Source organism: Buteo buteo, chromosome 29, assembly GCF_964188355.1.
Source record: "Buteo buteo chromosome 29, bButBut1.hap1.1, whole genome shotgun sequence".
Lineage (NCBI taxonomy): Eukaryota > Metazoa > Chordata > Aves > Accipitriformes > Accipitridae > Buteo > Buteo buteo.
Window position 1 is genome coordinate 181,600 of NC_134199.1, and position 18,368 is coordinate 199,967.

Here is an 18,368-nt window from a genome sequence, read left to right on the forward strand (position 1 = left end):
GGGGGACGGAGAGGACGGGGGGGACACGGGGGTGTCGTGTGTGTGTCCCCCCCCGGGGACTCACCGGGTCCCTTCTGGAGGTTCTTCTCCGCTTCTTCAAACAGCCCCGGGAGGTGGATGACGACCCCGTTCCCTGCGGGGGGGGCACGTGAGGAAGAGGAAGAGGAAGAAGGGGGAGGAAGAGGAGGAGGAAGGGGGGGTGAGGAGAAGGAAGAGGAGGAGGAAGGGGAAAGCACCCCAGGGGAGCGCTGATGGAGAAGATGGCCTTGCAGTGGAGATGGAGGGGGAAGGAGGAAGCGGGAAGGAGGAAGCGGGGAAGGAGGAAGCGGGAAGGAGGAAGCGGGAAGGAGGAAGCGGGAAGGAGGAAGCGGGAAGCCATTATGCTCTCTGATGAAAAAGATGACTCTATGGGAGAAAGGAGAGAAAGAGAAAGCGAAAAGGGGAGGAAGAACAGGGAGAAGAGGGGAGGAAGAACAGGGAGAAGAGGGGAGGAAGAACAGGGAGAAGAGGGAGGAAGAACAGGGGAGAAAAGGGGAGGAAGAACAGGGAGAAGAGGGGAGGAAGAACAGGGAGAAGAGGGGAGGAAGAACAGGGAGAAGAGGGGAGGAAGAACAGGGAGAAGAGGGGAGGAAGAACAGGGAGAAGAGGGGAGGAAGAACAGGGAGAAGAGGGGAGGAAGAACAGGGAGAAAAGGGGAGGAAGAACAGGGAGAAAAGGGAGGAAGAACAGGGAGAAAAGGGGAGGAAGAACAGGGAGAAAAGGGGAGGAAGAACAGGGAGAAAAGGGGAGGAAGAACAGGGAGAAGAGGGGAGGAAGAACAGGGAGAAGAGGGGAGGAAGAGGAAGGCCCCTGTGCTCACCAATGAAGGAGGTGACCTCGTGGCTGATGGTGGAGGAAGAAGCAGAAGAAAGGAGGGAAAAAGGAGGAGGAAGAAGAAAGAAAATGAGAAAAGCGCGGAAACAGAAGGCTCACCGATGAAGGAGGTAACCTCATGGTTGATGGTGGAGGAAAAAAAGGAGAAAGGAAGCAGGAGTGGAAAGAGTGGAAGGAGGAAGTGGAAGAAGGAAGAGGGCTGTGCTCACCAGGGAAGGACATGACCCTGTAGTCGATGGAGAAGGAAAAGGTAAAAGGAGAAAGAAGAGAAAAGAAGGAGAAGTGCAAGGAAGGGAAGCGGGACGGGGGGAAGCGGGACGGGGGAAGCGGGACGGGGGGAAGCGGGACGGGGGGAAGCGGGACGGGGGGAAGCGGCGGGGGAAGCGGGACGGGGGGAAGCGGGACGGGGGGAAGCGGGACGGGGGCCATGCTCACCAATGAAGGAGATGACCCTGTGGTTGATGATGGAAGAAAAAGGAAGAAGGAGGAAGGAGAGGAAGGAGAGGAAGCGGGAAGGAGGAAGAGGAAGCGCTCACCAATGAAGGAAATGGCGCGGCGGTTGAGGACGCCGCTGGGCAGGAGGTGGAAGTCGTACTCCACCTGGTCGACCACCACCGTGTGCCCGGCGTTGTTTCCCCCCTGCGGAATGCGGCGGGGGGGGGAGTTAGGGGGGCTGCACCCCCCAACCCCCCCAGGGGGTCCCCAAATCCTGGGGGGGGGCAGGTGGCCCCCCGGGTGCCCCAGCCCTTCCTAGGTGCCCCTTCCTGCCCCACATGGACCCCCAACCCCCCCCCAGGAGCCCCATGGGCCCCCCCCACCTCGCAGAAGCCCCGTACCCCCCCCCAAATCCCCCCAAGGGCCCCATACCCCCCCTCAGCCCAACACAGGGCCCCCCCCGGACCCCCTCAGCCCCACAGCCCCCCCCAACCCCATGGAACCCCCCTCAGCTCCCCCCCCAGCCACATAACCCCCCCCCAACACGCAGAAACTCCCCAACCCCCCCCCTCAGCCCCATAGGAACCCCTCCACACCTCCCCCAGCCCCATGGGACGCCCCCTCAGCCCCACAGAAACCCCCCGAACCCCCCTCAGCCCACAGACCCCCCCCAACACCCCCAGACCCCTGGGACCCCCCTCAGCCCCACAGAACCCCCCCAAACCCCCCCTCAAACCCATAGAAACCCCCCCAAACCCCTCTCAGCCCCATAGACCCCCCCAACACTCCCCCAGCCCCATGGAACCCCCCTCAGCCCCACAAAACCCCCCCCCAACCCCCCCCAGCCCCATAGAAACCCCTGAACCCCCCCCAGCCCCACAGAAACCCCACAAGCCCCCCCTCAGCCCCACAGAAACCCCCCCAACCCCCCCCTCAGCCCCACAGAACCCCCCCCACCCCCCCCCCAGCCCCATGGGACCCCCTCTCAGCCCCACAGAAACCCCCAAACTGACCCTCAGCCCCACAGAAACCCCCCACCCCCCCCCCTCAGCCCCATGGGACCCCCCCCACACCCCCCTAGCCCCATGGGACCCCCCTCAGCCCCACAGAAACCCCCAAACCCCCTCTCAGCCCCACAAAAACCCCCAAACTGACCCTCAGCCCCCACAGAAACCCCACAAGCCCCCCCAGCCCCACAGGACCCCCCCTCAGCCCCACAGAAACCCCCAAACTGACCCTCAGCCCCACAGAACCCCCCCCCAAACCCCCCCAGACCCATGGACCCCCCCTCAGCCCCACAGAAACCCCCCAACCCCCCCCTCAGCCCCATGGGACCCCCACACACCCCCCTAGCCCCATGGGACCCCCCCTCAGCCCCACAGAAACCCCACAAGCCCCCCCCCCAGCCCCATGGGACCCCCTCTCAGCCCCACAGAACCCCCAAACTGGCCCTCAGCCCCACAGACCCCCCCTCAGCCCCACAGAAACCCCCCAAACCCTCCCCACAGGCCCCCCCTCGCCCCCAACCTGGCAGCGGCAGACCAGGTCGGCGTCCATGGCGAGCAGATCCACCACCTTCCCCTTCCCCTCATCGCCCCACTGAGCCCCCAGCACCACCGTCAGGCGGTTCCCGGCCTCGGGCTCGCCCGTCGCCCTCGCCCGCTTCGCCCCGGGCCCGTCCCCTCGCCGCCATCGCCGCCGCCGTCCCGTCCCGCCGCCCCGGGCCCGCCATGCCTCCCCCTTCCCCTCACCCAACATGGCGGCGCCCAGCGTGGCTTCGAGGCGCGCCGCTGCCCGGCGCCGCCATGATGTTCGCGCCTGCGCGGTGACGCGCCGGCCGCAACGCCGCGCCCTCCCTCCAAGATGGCGCCACCCTCTCTCCTCCCTCCCAAAATGGCGGCGCGGCCCGCCTCCAAAATGGCGGCTGGGGGGGGGGGGGGGAACGGCGGGCCGCGGGGGGAACCGGGGGTCTCCCCGGTGTGGGGACACACACACACACACGGGACAAACCCCCCCCGCTGCAGCGGGGACGCCACGGGGGGGACACGGCGACCCCGCCGCCCCCGACCGCCGCGGCCGCCATGTCACTGGTGCCGGCAGCAAGATGGCGGCGCTGAGCACAACACACACCCCCCCCCCTTGTTGTCATGGCGACCGGGCCGAGGCTGGGGCGCTCAGTCAGGCCCAGGCCCCCCAAACCAGCCCCAAGTCCCCCCCAAAATCGCCCCAAGTCCCCCTAAAAGCCGCCCCATCCCTCCAAAAGCCCACACCAGACCCGCCAAATCTGCCCCACGTCCCCCCAAGCCCAGCCCAATCCCCCAAAACCACCCAAATCCCCCCAAACCTGTCCCAGTTCCCTCCCAAACCAGCCCCAGACCCAAAACCAGCCCCAATCCCCCAAACCAGCCCCCAGTCCACCCCAATCCCCCCAAGTCACTCAAATCCCTCCAAACGAGCCCCAATTCCCCCAAATCCCCCCCAACCCACTCCAAGTCCCCCCAAAAACAGCTTGACCCCAAAACCAACCTTCCCCCCCAAACCAGCCCCAATTCCCCCAAACCACCCCCAAATCTGCCCCAATCCTCTCAAATCTGTCCCAAGCCCCCCAAACCAGCCCCAAGCCCCCCAAAACCCACCCAAATCCCAAATCCGCACCAATCCCCCCAAACCAGCCTCAACCCCCCCAAATCCGCCCTAATTGCCCCCAAACCAGCCCCAGCCCCCCAAATCCCTCCCAACCCAAGTCCCCTCTAAATCCACCCCAATCCCCCCCAAACTACCCCAATACCCCAAACCACCTTGTCCCCCCCGAATTTGCCCCAATTCCCCCCAAACCAGCCCCAATCCCCCAAATCTGCCCCAATCCCCCAACCCAAGCGTCCCCGAAATCCATCCAAACCCAACTCACCTTGTCCCCCCAAATTTGCCCCAATTCTCCCCAAACCCCTCAAATCTGCCCCAATCCCCCAACCCACCAAGTCTCCCCCAAATCCACCCCAATCACCCCAACTCACCTTGTCCCCCCAAATCCACCCCAATTCCCCCAAAGTAGTCCCAATCCCCCCCAACCCCCCAAATCTGCCCCAATCCCCCCAACTCACCTCATCCCCCCAAATCCACCCCAATTCCCCCAAATCAGCCCCAATCCCCCCAAATCTGCCCCAATCCTTCCCCAACCAGCCCCAATCCCCCCACCCATCAAGTCTCCCCAAATCCACCCCAATCCCCCCCAAACCTGCCCCAACCCCCCAACCCACCAAGTCTCCCCCCAATCCAACTCACCTTGTCCCCCCAAATCCCCCCCAAATCCGCCCCAATCCCCCCCAAATCTGCCCCAATCCCCCAACTCACCTCCTCCCCCCCAAATCCACCCCAATCCCCCCCCAACTAGCCCCAATCCCCCCAAATCTGCCCCAAACCCACCCCAAGCCCCCCCCCCAAAAAAAAAGAGCGAGCGGACCCTCGCCTCGAGTCAAGCGAATGGTTATTTATTCTAAAAATGGACACTACCGCCTACATGGCCGGAGCTGGGGGGGTTCGGGGGGGATCGGGGTGGGGGGGTTACAGGTGCCAACAACCGGGGTACAGGGTGAAGGGCGAGAGCCGCCCCGCGCCCCCCAAAGAGAAGGGGGGGGGCAGAGAAGGGACCCCCCATCCCCATTTCCCCCCCTCCCCAGGCGGGTCATCATCTTTTTTTTTTTTTTTTGTCGTCGTTTTTGTTTGTGTGTAAAAGGGTTTTTTTTTTGGTTTTTTTTTTTACATTTTTTAACCAAAAAAAAAAAAATACACCCCCCCCTCTCCAAAAAAACCACCAAAAAAAAAAAAAAGCAGCTGAAAAATAAAAACCTGCAGGCGCTACGAGCTCTTGGTCGCACTGACGCCGCGGCGGCAGTTCTAGTTTATCCCCAGAAACCAAAAACTGGAAAAAAAAAAACCCACCCCGAAAAAAACAAAAAAACCCCCCAAATTAAATTTTTTTTTAAAATTTTTTAATTATTAGAATTGGGGGTTTTGGGGTTTGTTTTTCTTTTTTTTGTTCATTTTTCTTTTATTTAAAAAGGACGCTATAGCTTCAAAAGTTAGTTGTTTGCTGCAGCAGCCTTCCCCCCTCCCGCACTCTCTCCCTGCCTTCCTCATCCTCCCCCCCCCCATTTTGTTTTTTGGTTTTGAATTTTTCCGGGGTGGGTTTTTGATCACCGGCAGCCTCAAAGGGGCTCATTTCGCTGTAAAAACAGTGCAGACGGGCGGTGCTGGAGAGAATATTACCAAAAAAAAAAAAAAAATTAAGCCCCCAACCCCCCCCAAATCTGCCCTGATTTCAAAAACAGAAAAAAGAAAAAAAAAACAAACCCAAAACCAAAAAAAAACCCCAAAGCCAAAAATGTTTGAACTTCAAACATGGGGGTGGGGAGGGTTGGAGACAGTGACACCTCATCCAGGGAGGGAAAAAAAATGAACAAGAAACCTAAAAAAAAAATCGAAATTAAGGAAAAAAAGAAAAGCAAATTCTCCCCTAATTAATACCCCCCTAATTAATGCCTACCTGCAGCAGCGCTCAGGCCACTGCCCACTCTGCAGAGCCACTGGGGGCTCTTTTGGGGGGGTGTCCCCAAGGGGGGGACAAAGCCCCCTCCCCATTATCTCTAACGGGTGCCCGTGCTAACGAAGAGGCGCCCGCATTAACGAAGGGAAAAGTTCCTGCAGAAACCCTGAGAAATGCTCCTTCTGCTACGATGCGGGGGGGGGGCCACACAGCAGCAACCGGTGCCCCCCCGGCCCCTCTCTCCTTTCCTGCGCTGCCCTTCTGCCAAAAAAATCATTAAAAGAATTAAAAAAAACCCACCCCAAACAAAAAAAAAATAAAAATAAAACCAACAAAAAGACGAGGTCCCGATTCCACTTCCAAGATTTTTCAGGACAATTTAATAATGAGCTGGGGGGGGGGTGGAAAGCAAGCTGGGGCGGGGGGGGCAGCGAGGGGGGGGAGCGATTTTCGGCAGCTCCAGGCACCGGCAAAACTTCTCCAAAGAGCCCAGCGGTGGATTTGCTGGTTTTCACGCAAATTAACCCCCCCATCTGATGGTTTTCTGTGCCTGCGTCCCCCCCCCCCAGCTCCATCCCCCCCCCCCGCACGCCGCCCCTCGCCCCGACGAAGGATTTACCTGGAAGGAAATTAGACGTGAAGCGAAGGATTAGAGTCAACATTTTCAGATTTGCCTGTTCCCCCCCCCAAAATTTAAACCTCCCCCTGCACCTCCCCAGGGTGGAGGGGGGGGGTGTTTTAAAGATTTTTTTTTTTGGGGGTGCCCCCCCCCTCCACGGGGGCTCCTTCTCCTCCTCCTCTCTCAGCGCTGTTGGATTACAAATCTCTACCTAAGTTTGAAATGTTTTATAGAATAAGACAATCTTTTTCAACAAACTTTAAAAAAAAAAAATTTACAGGTTTTTTTTTTTTTGTGGTTTTTTTCATTCTTCCCACCCCCCCCCTTATTTTTTTTTGTGTGTTTTTCTTTCCCCCCCCCTCCCTCGCCCTCCCCACCAGCCCTGTTTCCATTGGTTGTGTTTTGGACACCTCCGCGGGTTCGGGGTGCGGACGGTTGGGGTTTCACCGGTACCCTTGGTAGCCGTAGTAGTTCCTGTAGTATCGGTCTCTGTCCTGGTAGTAGTTCTGCCACTAAATAAAGAAAAAAAAACAACAAAAAACCCATTTATTGGTTAAATCGGTACCTCGGGGAACGCAAACCTCCACCCCGCTGCAGCTTGCTCATAATTAAAAGTGAAAAAAAAAACAACCCCAAAACAAAAAAACCTCGTTACCTCCCGGTTGTACTGCCTGTAGTAATCCCGGTATCTGTTGTAGTCGTAGTCGCGACCGTAAAATCTGTCGTAGTCGCCTCGGTAGCGGTCGTAGAAGTTACGGTAACCCTGGGGGGGCAGAAAACGGAGCGAGGGGGGGGTCACCGGGAGGGAAAGGCTGCACCCCACCCCCATTTATTTTGGGTACCAATGTCCCTTCCCAGTTAAACCCAACGACCAGAACTGGGAGAAACCGGCGCTTCCCTTTTTGCCGCTGTGGATTCGCCCACCGCTCCCCGTCCCTTTTTTCCTGCCCCGGTTTAGCGAGGGAATGAAATTGGGGTGAAATAAAGGCGGAATGGGGGCTCACCCCGCGGTTTCCAGGCTGTCCCCAGTACTGCTGCTGGCCGTAGACTCGATTGTCGTAACCTCGGCGCTGCCCGCCGACTGCCACGGGGGAAAAAATAAAGAAAAATCAAACCAAACCGAAGGGTCGAGACGGCGCCAACGCTTGGGATATCCCCCCACAAAAGGAAAAATCTCCAGACTGGCATAATCGCAACGCTCCAAGTCCGTTTTGGGGAACAAAACCGCTGTTACCATTGGAATTTGGGCAAGGAGGAAGATGCCAGGCGTGGATGGAACGTGCCAAACCCCTGCCGGGATCTGCCCCCCGCCCCGTCTCCCCGCCGGAGCCTCACCGTATCCCTGACCGCGGTTGCGGTTCTGGCGGTTCCGTTTGTTGCGGTTATTGCGACGGTTCGCTCGTTTCTCCGAGGGGGGGAGCAGTTTTCTGGCCTCTTCCTTGTATTTGGTGACCAGGGGTTGAGCCTCCTCCTTCGTCAGCTCTCCATAGATGACCTCATCTAGGTAATCGTTCTTCTCCGGCAGCGAGTAATTAGCTACGGCGGAAATCAAAGAGAAAAACTCCTTGACGAAGCTGTCGTCTCCTCCCCCAAAAAACCCGAGGCGAGGGCCCAGCAAACCCCTCGCCCGGTCGCTTTTCCCAGTTTCCAGCCATCCCACCTTTCATTTCCAACATCACTGACTCGGGGACGTCCTCCCCTTCCGCCTCCTTTCTCAGCTCCAGCCTCTTCTTCCAATCTTCCTCGTTAGGAACGATGACGATCACCTTGCGGGCGAAACCCTTGAAGGCGAGGAGCTTCCGTCGCTGCCCCGAATTGTAGACGTTGCACTGAAGGAGAGGGGAGAAAGGGGGGGGAAGGGGGGAGGAAAGGGGGGGGAAAGCGGGGGGAAAGGGAAAAAAGCAGCATTAATGACGTTGAGCCCAAGGATGGATGGCGGGTAGGAGCCACCCGCGCACTGGCGAGCTAAATTTTGGGGGGGAACACAGCGTTTCCAGGGGTACCTGGTCAAGAATGAAATTCCTTTTGGCTCTGGGAGCGATCTGAACCAGCTTGCTAAGGCACTGAGCAGCTTGCTGGATTAAAAGGTCTCTGCTCTTGGCGTCCAGCTCTTCCACCTCCGGACCCTTCGTCTGCCGGAAGAGAAGCCGAGGGTGAGCGGGGAGAGGGTCTTCGAGCACCAAGGGGGTCTTTGGAGCCCCCCCCGTCTAGCTCCGCTATCCCCACGCCGGCTTCTCCACCATTAATCGCACCGGGAATGGATGCTGGGAAGAGCTTCACCACCCAGAGGGGGAAGCTCTGGCGGAGAGAAGGAAAAGATTCCACCCTGGGGACTCCCCCACCCCCCAAAACTCCAGCCCGGCATCACCCTTCCGGTGCCAAATCCAGGCGAGCCGTCCCTGGCCCGGGAAGGGCGAAGCGGAGCTCACCCTCATTTGGTGGAGGACGGTTTCTGTTCCCAAGATGTTGTATCGTTTTTCCCGGTTCTCCTGGGTGTGTTTTTGGGCCCACTGGGTCTTCCCCGAACCCGGCAGCCCGACCATCAACAGCACCTGGAGAGAGCAGGAAGAAGGAGGAATAACCGGAGGTGAGCCGGGAACGGCTCCGCAATTCCTGCCGGATGGAGGGACTGGGCAGGGGGCGGACGTCTCACCTCGCACTCCTCTGTGGTTTTTGGGGGGAGCGGGGTACGGACCCGGTCCTCTACGGGGACGGCGTGAATGAAAACGTAATCTTCGGGAACGGGGAAGAAAGGCTCTTCCTTTTGGCCGAAGTTGAGCTCCACCACGCAGTTTTTGCAGAGGACGTGGGGCAGGAGGGCTCTGTCGGCGAGGGATTCCTTGCTGATCTGAAAAGCCGTCCCCACCTCCTCCCCGTTCTTGGAGAAGGAAAGCTCCACCAGCTCCTCGCCCTCGAAGTTCTGCGCCACAAAAAACACCGGCGTTGGGAAAACTCCTTCGTCTTTTCCTGCTATACCTTTTTTCCCCCCACCTGCTTACATTCCCCCTTTTTTTCCTCCTTCGTCTCCCCAAAATCTCTCTCCCCGCACCGATTTTTCACCAGCAGAGCGGCCGCCAACGTCATTCTCCCACGCTTACCGCAAAGCAGCCGATGACATCGTTCTCCCCAAAGGTTTGGCCAAACTCCTCAAACTGCCCGTTTTCCACCTTCAGCCCTCGTCCGTCATAGCCGTAAGAAAACTCGTCCTCCCCTACAGCACGACAAACCCTCGTTACGACGTTAACGACGGCAGCGGCCGGGTGATGGTGTTTTGGGATGGGGAAGCGACGTTACCTAGCTGTGAGTGAGAGAAATCCACGGACCATCCCACACGGAAGAGGGGAATCTCTGGGCTGCCCTCCTTCACTGGCAGATACTGTGTCACCTGTGGGAGTCGGAGAGAAGACGGGGCCGGGGGGGGGGGGCAAAAAATCAGGGTAAAATCAGGATACAAGCTGAAGAATCCAACCAGAATGGAGCTTTTTAAACCCATTTCACAGAAAATGAGTGGTTTGCCACAAAGAAAAAGCCTTTAACTGGCTGGAAAAGCCCTCGCGTACTGTTTGCCCTCGCCTCGAATTCAAGAAGGGGCTCCCCCCGAGGCACAAGAACCCCCGGTAATGGCCCCGGCGTTGCTCACACCGTGGTTTTATCTCCATGTTTTATCAGGCCCCGTGCTCCTTGTTTCAAGGATCCTTTTTCCCCCCTCCCCTGTATTCCCGCTCCCCCCCAAATTCCACAGGTTTGAGCGCCCCGAGACCCCCTCCGGTGCTGGAGAGTCGAGAAAAGCTCCTGCCGTCGTCCTTCCCTCACCTTTGCCTCGAAGCAGATTTTCCCCTTGGTGACTCCATGAGTGCTCCGGGCTCCAGACCAGAGGGAAGGGAACTTCTCAAAGAAGAGAGGTTGGCCCCCGTAACGGTCTTTGCTGGCTTTGAAGTGAAGATCAGAAGTATCTGACGAGGACAAACACACAAAAAAAGAACCGTTGGTGCTCGACCGTAGCCCGCGAAAAGGAGGACGGACCCCAACGACGTCGAGCGGGCAGCTGGGGGAAGCCATCGCGTCGGCTTCTCCGAGCTTCCAAACCAGGCAGTGGCTCTGAAGACAACGTGAGGTCTAAAAGACACCACCCCCCCCGGCAACGCCTCAAATCCCCCCGAATAACGCCAGCGGCTCGCGATCGGCATACGTACAGGTGTCCAGAATGACGACGGTTTCGTCATCTTCTCCTTCTCTCGGTTCCTCTTCCGGCGGTGGCGGAGACTTGGATCTGCGCATGCGAGCGAAAAAATATAAGCGAGAAGGCCGCGAGCGGGGAAAGAACGGCCAGAGGGACAGAAAGAGTCGATTATCCAACTCCAGAGGAGAGGAGCAGGGAAGGATTCGCCCCCAACTCACCGGCTGTTGTAAGCCTCCTCGCGGAATTCGTAGTAAGCCCGGCCGTGCTCGTCTTTTTCGTCGCGTTGTCTCTTGACGCCTCTTCGCTCTCCATCGGAGCCAGCGGGTTTGGATTTGTCATCCTCATCGGCTGCAGGAGATGGGGGGAAAAAAACAAACACGCACACCAAACCGTCACTGATGTTTAGTGAAAGTGGGAAAACTCACAAAATTCAAGACCAGAGTTTGGTATTTTCCGTCTTCTGGCAGCCAGGCGCATCCACGAGGCGCCTCCGGCCTCGCGGCTTCTACAAAATCCCAATTATTTTGCTTTAAAAAGGAGTCAAAGCGAGGGTGCTGGCGAAGATCGGGAGTTTGTAACGGCCTCTCATCCCTTGAGCCTCTCGTTTTTGTACGGACAACGCTTCAAATGAACCGTCCTCGTTATCTTCCCCCCTCTCCCCCGCGCCTCGGCAGAGCTCCACGTGTCGGATGCGGCACGTGACGCCACATAAACACGCGTTCGTCGGGAGGAGACGAATCCCAAAGCCGCTGGAGATGTGTTTTAAAGCCTCGGAGGCAGCAGCCCCCGTTGGTAACGCAGACTAGAAACCACCGCTACCTTTAAATAAAAACTCTGTTCGGATTTTCATCAAGCAGGATAAAAGTTGGGGTCAACGTCCACTGGTTAATTAATAACAGCAAAATGAAAACCACTACGAGGGCAAAGAACTAATTAGATGCTCGCCGGTAAGAGTCCAACCTTCACCTGCGAGCCCTCCCCCAGAAAAGCAAAACCTTTCCGTTCTTGTGTTATTTGGCAAAAAAAGGAGAACGCCACCACCCAAACTTGTAAATACACCTGTAAAATCTACGCTTTCTTTCTTTCCCAAGACCTGAAAACAGAGACTTTCCCCCCAACGATAATTTTAGCTAATAAAACCAGTAACAACTTCACTGTTTTTCCGCCAATGCTTTCGCTTCAGCTCTGCCGAAATCACGCCGGCGAGTCAACTCTGCAGCCGCACGTAGGCGTCCCCAGCTCCGTCACAACCAAAAATCTTTCAAAAAAGGATTCTTCTCCCCTCCCCAGGCCAACAGATGATAAAAACTGAGCGGGCGCACGGAGAAGAGAGGTCACGCCGCGCTTTCAAAGCAAATACTTTCATTTACCAGCCATCTCCGACGCTTCTCAACAACCCCGACCAGAGGGAAGCAATTAGAATAAATTAATTTTCTATAAACACGCGTCTCCGGTAAACTCCAGCCTGAACTTTTCCCTGCTTATTGTCGGAAAAGAATTTCTAAAAAGCTAGGGTTTAGGGGTTTTTTTTGTTTATCCCCCCTGCTAACACTGCTATTAAGACAAAACCGTTTCCTATTTCCACCCCAATGCACCGAAAACGGGCAGCGAGGAGGAAACCTGCTTTCTACTCAACGTTCCATTTTGCGGCTTCCGAGGGGATGCTGATAAAGAATAAAACCCGAAAATCTTGGAGCAGAGAGAGTCGAGAGCGACATTCTTGCTCCAGGCCCCCCCCCCCCCCAAAAAACGGGGTGAGGGGCTCTGGACAGCCCTTGGTGCGGTGGGAGACGCCCGGGAGGAGGGAAAAGAGCTCGGGGACCGGAGATAACCCGAATTTAGGGGGAGCTAGACGGGAGTTAAATGGGGTGGGGGGCAGCTGCGTGCAAGGAGGGGGGCGACCGCAGCCGAGAACAAAGCAGGGAGTTAACGCGGTGCTGGCGGGAGGCGAGCGAGGTTTTTGGGGGAGACCCGGGCGGGGAGGTGAGAGGTGGCCGTGGGGTCCGGGTGGGGGGTTTTGGGGGGAAGTTGGCACAGGAGAGAGGGAGGTGAGGGCTGGAAGGCGCCAGATAGAAGATAACGCTGGGACAAGATTTCAGGCAGCTCGGGAGGCTGGGATGGGCAGGAGAGGCCGGCAGGCAGAGGGTGAAGCCCACCCGTTGGGTTTGGGGGAGACTCTCAGAGAAATCAAACGGGAGGGGAACGGGGGGTCCCGGCCACGCTGGAGGCCGAGAACCGGTGGCAGAGCCCAGGCTGGGGGGGGGGGGGGGGGGGGCTCCGGCCCCGGGGTAAAGGGGGAGGAGGCAGGAGAGAGACCCCTGCCCGGTTTTGGGGGGTGTGGGGGGGTTCCCTCCCGGTGCTCACCGGCCTGGGCGCCTTCCTCCTTGGCCTCGGCGGCGGCTGCCTCGTCCCCGCTGGGTCCTTCCTCCTGCGGCCTCTCGGCTCCGTTCACGCCGCCGCCTTCAGGGCCTTCGGCTTTGGGCTCCGGCTCCGGTTCCGCCACCGGTTGCTCCTGCTGCTGCTGCTGCGGTGGCGGCTGCTGCTGCTGCTGCTCCTCCACGGCGGCGGCCTCCTCCACTGCCACCGCCGCCTCTTCCTCCTCCTCCTCCTCCTCCGGGGGGCCGGGCTGGGCCGCCTCCGCCTCGTCGGGGGCCGCCGCCGCCGCCGCTACTCCCGCCGTGGCGACGGCCGCCTCCTCCTCATCGGCCAGCAAGGCTTCCTCGTCTTCTTCCTCCTCCTCCTCCTCCTCTTCTTCCTCCTCCTCCTCCTCTTCCTCCTCCTCCTCCTCGCCTCCACCGCCGTGGTGATGCGCGGTGGGGCCGCCGGTTGGCCCCGCTTCTCCGGTACAGGCCCCGGGCCCGGTCGGGCCTCCTTCCTCGGGCCCGGCCGCCAACATCTCGGCGTCCAGGGCTTCCTGCAGCCGCTGCGCCAGCTCCACCTTCAGGCCGCGGGAATCCAGGCCGCGACGGCCCAGCTCGGCCCGTAGCTCGGTCACCTTCAGCCGCTTCACGTCCATGGCGACGGCGGGGCGGGTTGGGGAGAGGGAAAAGGGAAAGGGGGGGGGAAAGGGAAGGGGGGGGGAAAGGGAAGGAGGGGAAGCGGAAGCGAGGGCGAGCGTGAGGCGGCGGCGGCGGCGCCGAGGCCTGAACGGCGGCGGCGGTCGGGCCTAGGCCCCGGGGGTGGGGAAGGGAAAGGAAAGGGAAGGGAGCGGGGGGGGGGAAAGGGGGAAGGGGAAGGGGAAGGGGGGGGAAGGAAAAGGCGGGGCCTACGGAAAAGGCCGCGGAGGCCGGAGAGGGTTAAGGAAGAGCGGCGGGCCCCTGCCCTCCCCGCTGCGCTGCCCTCCCCGCGATCCCGCCCGCTCCTCTCTGCCTCTCTCCGTCTCTCCTCCGCCCTCGCCGGACCTGCGCACCGACCCCCGCCCCCCCCCCCCGGGCCGACACCCGCCGCCGCCGCCGCCGCCGCCTCACGACGCCCCCGGACGCGGCGCCGCGCATGCGCCGAAGCGCCGCCCCCCCCCCCGCGACGGCCACCGCGCATGCGCGCTGCCGCCCAGCGCCGCCCGCCGCGCAGGCGCGCCTCCCGCGCCTGCCCCCCCGCCTCCCCCCGCCTCCCCCCTCCCCGCCCCCTCCGCAAGGGCACGGCGCAGGCGCGGGGCGGGGCGGCGCAGGCGCGGCGGCGCCGAGGGAGGCGGGCGCATGCGCGCTGCGCTCTTTTCACCCCCCTTCCCCCGCCCCTCGCGGCCTGCCCCACCTACGTGCGCAACGGTCGCTGCGAGAGGCGGGTACGCCCCCCCCCCCGCCCCTCCCGCTTCCCCGCGCCTATTTTCTCATTGGTCCCGCCGCGCCCTATCGGAAGGCGGCGAGGGCACGGCGGGCCGCATTCTAGCCTAGCGACGGGGAAAGCTGCTTTCCTATTGGCCGGGGGAGAGCCGAGCGCTCTCCTGGCTCGTTTTCCCGCCCGCCGCGCCGCGGCGGCCATTTTGTTTGGGGGCCTGAAGAGGGGAGAGGCGGGGGTGCGGGAACCCCGGTACAAACCGCGAGGTTTAAACAGATCTATTTGGGTGTTGTGGTTTTTTTTTTTTCTTTTTAAATGGGGAGTGGGCGGTGGGGGGAGGCGCAGGCAGAGCCAGGGAGGAGGCGCTGAAGTGGTGACGGGGAAATAAAGGGAAGCAACACCCCCCCCCCCCAAAAGAAAAAAAACCAAAACCCCACGCCCGATGCCGGCGCAGGGACTCGAGGTTCCTGACGAGAAAGCGAGCCGCAGCCTCCCCCGGGGAGAGGCCGCCATCTTGTCGTGGGGATGGCGGGGACTGGGAACCCAGCTCCGGGAAGAGCCGCAGCGGGGCGCGATTAGCATAGCCACGCCCCAAACTACTGTTATTTGCATAACTCCGCCCACAAACAACATCCCAGGGAGCTACATTTAAATGCCCCGCCCCCTGTAAAGCCTTCGCCCCGCCCCCCGGGGGCCACCGAGGCGGCGGGGGGGCACAGCCAGCCCGAAAAAAACCCAAACCAACAAATTGTCCCGGTTTTCCCCCCAGAAACCGCCGCGACGCCCAGCCGGGGCGGCGGGGGAAAGGCGCAGCTCGGAGGGACGCCGTCCGTTCCCAGAATCTCCTCAGGCGGACGCCATCTTCCCTGGGGAGGCGCAGCCCGCCCTCAGCGGGGTCTGAGGAGACTCCGGGGGTTGGGGGGTGCGAGACCTGCTGGGGGGGGGGGGCCCGTGTGTCCGTGTCCCCCCGGTGGAAGGGGACGGAGGATTCCCCCCCCGGTAGAAGCGGGGGGGTCGTGGCCGGTCCCCGACGCCTTTTCCCGCCAAGGCCCGGCGGAGCGGGGAGGGGCGGATCTGCGCATGCGCCGCGCAGCCTTTTCCCGCCTTTTTCTTCCCTCCCCGGGTTGGAGCGGCGCATGCTCGCTGGGGCGGCGGCAGCGCGCATGCGCGCTCTTCCCCCGCCCCTCCCTCGCGCGCGCCTTCCCAGCATGCCCCGCGGGGTATTTAAAGGCGCGGTGCGGGACGCGGCGGCCATTTTGTCGATGCGGGCGGCGCAGGAGGGTGAGCGGGCAGGAGCGCTCTGCTCGCCTTTGTGGTGGGGAGGGTGAGGGGGTCTGCGCTGCGAGGGGTGAGGCGGGCTCTCTGCTTAACCCTGCTCTTCTTCCTTGAGGCGTTGGGGGATCAGCCGGATCGCCCGGCAGCGAGGTTTCTTTGTGGGAGCCGCCATTTTGTGGCTGCCCACTCCTGTCTCTTGAGGGCTGATTCCCGCCAAGGGATTTGTCCCGGCTTTGTGTCCGAGGGTGGGGGGGGCTGCTCGGTGATGAGTCTATTCACAGACCTGAACTGACTGTTGCGTGAAGTCTTTGGTGTCTCTGAGGGGAGCGGACTCGTCCTGCTAGCCTTCCCCCAGCTGGGGTGCGGCAAGGGTGGTGGTGTTGGTTTCTCTGTTTTCCTCTCCACCTAATGTCTTTTTAATAATTTCATTTTTCCAGGTTTTCAGCTCTCGGAAGAGGATCCTCTATCGGAGGTGAGTGTTCCAGGCTCCCCAGGGGAGATTCCTCGGGCTGCAGCGGGCGGGGGTGCCGCCGGGATGATCCCCCCGAACTCTCTCTTGCCGATGTCTCCCCTGGGGAAGATTTTTCTCCGGTTCTGAGCGGCACCGAGCCCCGGGGGGGGGGGGAGGTGTCGCACTTTTTGTCTGATGTAGCCGGTTTTTTATTTTATTATACAGATGGGGAACCGCTGGGCCGGGGCTTCCTGCAACTCCTTTGGAGGTGAGCGCCGGGTTCGGGACGCTTTGGGGGCGGGGGGGGGGCAGAAAAAAAAGGGTTTTCACCCCGAGTGGGTTCTCCTTGTCCCGGCGGGGGGGGGGAGTTGAAAAGGGGACGACTAGTGATCCCCCCTCCCCACTTTGCTGTTCTGTGACGAGTGATGACGACAAGCATATGGCTGAGTGTCCGTGATGTCAGAGTGACACTGAGAACAGCCGTACACCGGGTGGGGGCACACCAAAATGGGGGGGGCACCCCACGGGGGGGGGTGTAATTTTAATTTTCTTTAATGACCAACTCGTGCTCTTTTTCCAGCCGACGACTGGGGTTGAGCCTTCACTCTAAACCCCCAAAAGTCACGATTTAACCCCAAACTCGGGGAGATGACGCCCCAAACTCCCCACGCAGGTAAGCACAACCCCCCCCGTGCCCCCCCCCGTGCTTTTTGCCACCCCCCAGTCCGAAGGGATGACACAAACTGGGCTGGACGACGCCAAGTCCGATGGCAGCTCCGAGTTACCAAAGCCCTGATCGGTCTGGGGGGGCCCCCCCCCCAAAAAAAACCAACCCCACAACAACCTCTTGGGGGGGTGTCCCTAAATATCCCCCCCCCCTTTTTTTTTCCTCTCCAGCCGGTGGGTTTTAACACCGGCCCCCCATGAGGAGACCCCCACGTGTCCGACCCCCCGGCCCCCCCACCAGAACCTGCTCAAGGTTGAACCCACTGGTGACATGGGGGGGGGGGGAAAGACGACGCCTCGTCCTGAGTGGACGGTCTGAGGGGGCCTTGGGGGGGGGTTAAAAAATTTTTTGGGGGGATTTGGTTTGGGGGGGACACACTGACACCCTTTTTTTTTTTTTAATTTCTCTTGCAGGAGTGTGGAATCAGGTCAGTCCCTGGGGGGGGATATAGTGGACACCCCCGCGCCCCCCCCCGAGACCCCAAATTCATCCCTTCGGGATGAATTTGGGGTCTCGGGGGGGGGGCGCGGGGGTGTCTATCAAATTTTGGGGGTGCCCCCCCCCCAGTTTGGGTGTGATGACATCATTCAGGAATCTCGTTCGGCTGACAGCCTCTGCTGAGCACCCTGGGGCTGATCCGACGTGGGGGGGGGACGTGAGACACCCCCACCGGGTACTCCCCCCCGAAATTTTGGGGTGACCTTTTTTTTTGTCTATCCCCCTCCCCCCAGGTGTGCTGATGCGCTGTGGAGAGAGGAGGTACGTACCTTTTGATGTCATCGATGATGTCATCACCCCCCCCCCCAGTGGGGACAGGGAAGCCCCCCCCAATTTTCGTGATGAGGTCAACTAGCTCACTTTGACCCCCCTGAAAACACCCCAAAACCTGAAAAATTGGGGGGGGGCACGACTTTTTGGGGGGGGTTGGTGATATTGGGGGGGGGAGGCAGCAAGCCCTGACCCCCCTTTCTCTCCCCCCACAGGTCAGAGGAAGGATCCTGGGGGGTGCTGAGGTGAGTGGGGGGGTCCGGGGGGGGGGACAGGGAACTTCTGGGGCGTTTTATGGCATTTTGGGGGGGTCTCGTGTCCCCCCCCCGCCGAGGATGAGCCGATACCGCCCCAGGCTGATCCCCCTGAGTGAGTGGTTCCACCTGAGGCGCTGGGGGGGGGGGGGGAGGTTTTTGGGGGCCCCCCCGCGGGTTTTTGGGGACCCCCCTCCCTCACACCCCCCTCTCCGTTCCTTGCAGCGCCTGGGCCGGAGCCCCGCCCGCCGCCCCGCCCGTTTCTGCCAATAAAAATGGTTCTTTTTGCTAAAAAACCCGAGTTGCTCTTAAATTGGGGGAGAGTGGGGGGGCGGGTCTCTGCTGAAGCCCCGCCCACTGCTGGTGGGGGCGGGAGTTTGCCGTGAAGCGTCGCCGACTTCCTATTGGGTGTCCCGTTCTGTGGGGGCGTGGCTCCGCGAAAGGCCAGCCCGTGCGCGACCGCTCCTCT

The 18,368-nt window shown here is 60.6% G+C and overlaps 1 protein-coding gene, 1 long non-coding RNA gene and 2 other non-coding genes across 5 annotated transcripts; 3 read left to right on the top strand and 1 right to left on the bottom strand.

Annotated features, from left to right (window-relative positions):
• Positions 1–4,775: 4,775 nt before the first annotated feature.
• Positions 4,776–14,116, bottom strand: HNRNPUL2 (heterogeneous nuclear ribonucleoprotein U like 2). Its single transcript, XM_075018402.1, has 14 exons — positions 13,015–14,116; positions 10,869–10,998; positions 10,664–10,740; positions 10,284–10,423; positions 9,765–9,855; positions 9,569–9,681; positions 9,124–9,390; positions 8,900–9,022; positions 8,474–8,602; positions 8,131–8,299; positions 7,806–8,006; positions 7,475–7,551; positions 7,126–7,233; positions 4,776–6,982 (listed from the first exon to the last, which is right to left on the bottom strand). Exons 1-14 carry the CDS (start codon positions 13,664–13,666, stop codon positions 6,914–6,916), a joined length of 2,346 nt encoding a protein of 781 aa, XP_074874503.1. The 5' UTR covers positions 13,667–14,116; the 3' UTR covers positions 4,776–6,913.
• A 1,554-nt stretch (positions 14,117–15,670) lies between these two features.
• Positions 15,671–18,195, top strand: LOC142025733 (uncharacterized). 2 transcript variants are annotated; one of them, XR_012648712.1, is made up of 8 exons: positions 15,671–15,705; positions 16,137–16,171; positions 16,376–16,418; positions 16,731–16,823; positions 17,291–17,304; positions 17,609–17,636; positions 17,861–17,890; positions 18,125–18,195. It is a non-coding gene; the product is annotated as an uncharacterized LOC142025733 (long non-coding RNA). The 2 variants fall into 2 exon arrangements; XR_012648713.1 differs by lacking the exon at positions 15,671–15,705 and adding an exon at positions 15,726–15,748.
• LOC142025737 (small nucleolar RNA SNORD22) lies at positions 17,069–17,200 on the top strand. The gene has a single exon (XR_012648717.1). It is a non-coding gene; the product is annotated as a small nucleolar RNA SNORD22 (small nucleolar RNA).
• Positions 17,971–18,038, top strand: LOC142025736 (small nucleolar RNA SNORD31). The gene has a single exon (XR_012648716.1). It is a non-coding gene; the product is annotated as a small nucleolar RNA SNORD31 (small nucleolar RNA).
• Positions 18,196–18,368: the final 173 nt, after the last annotated feature.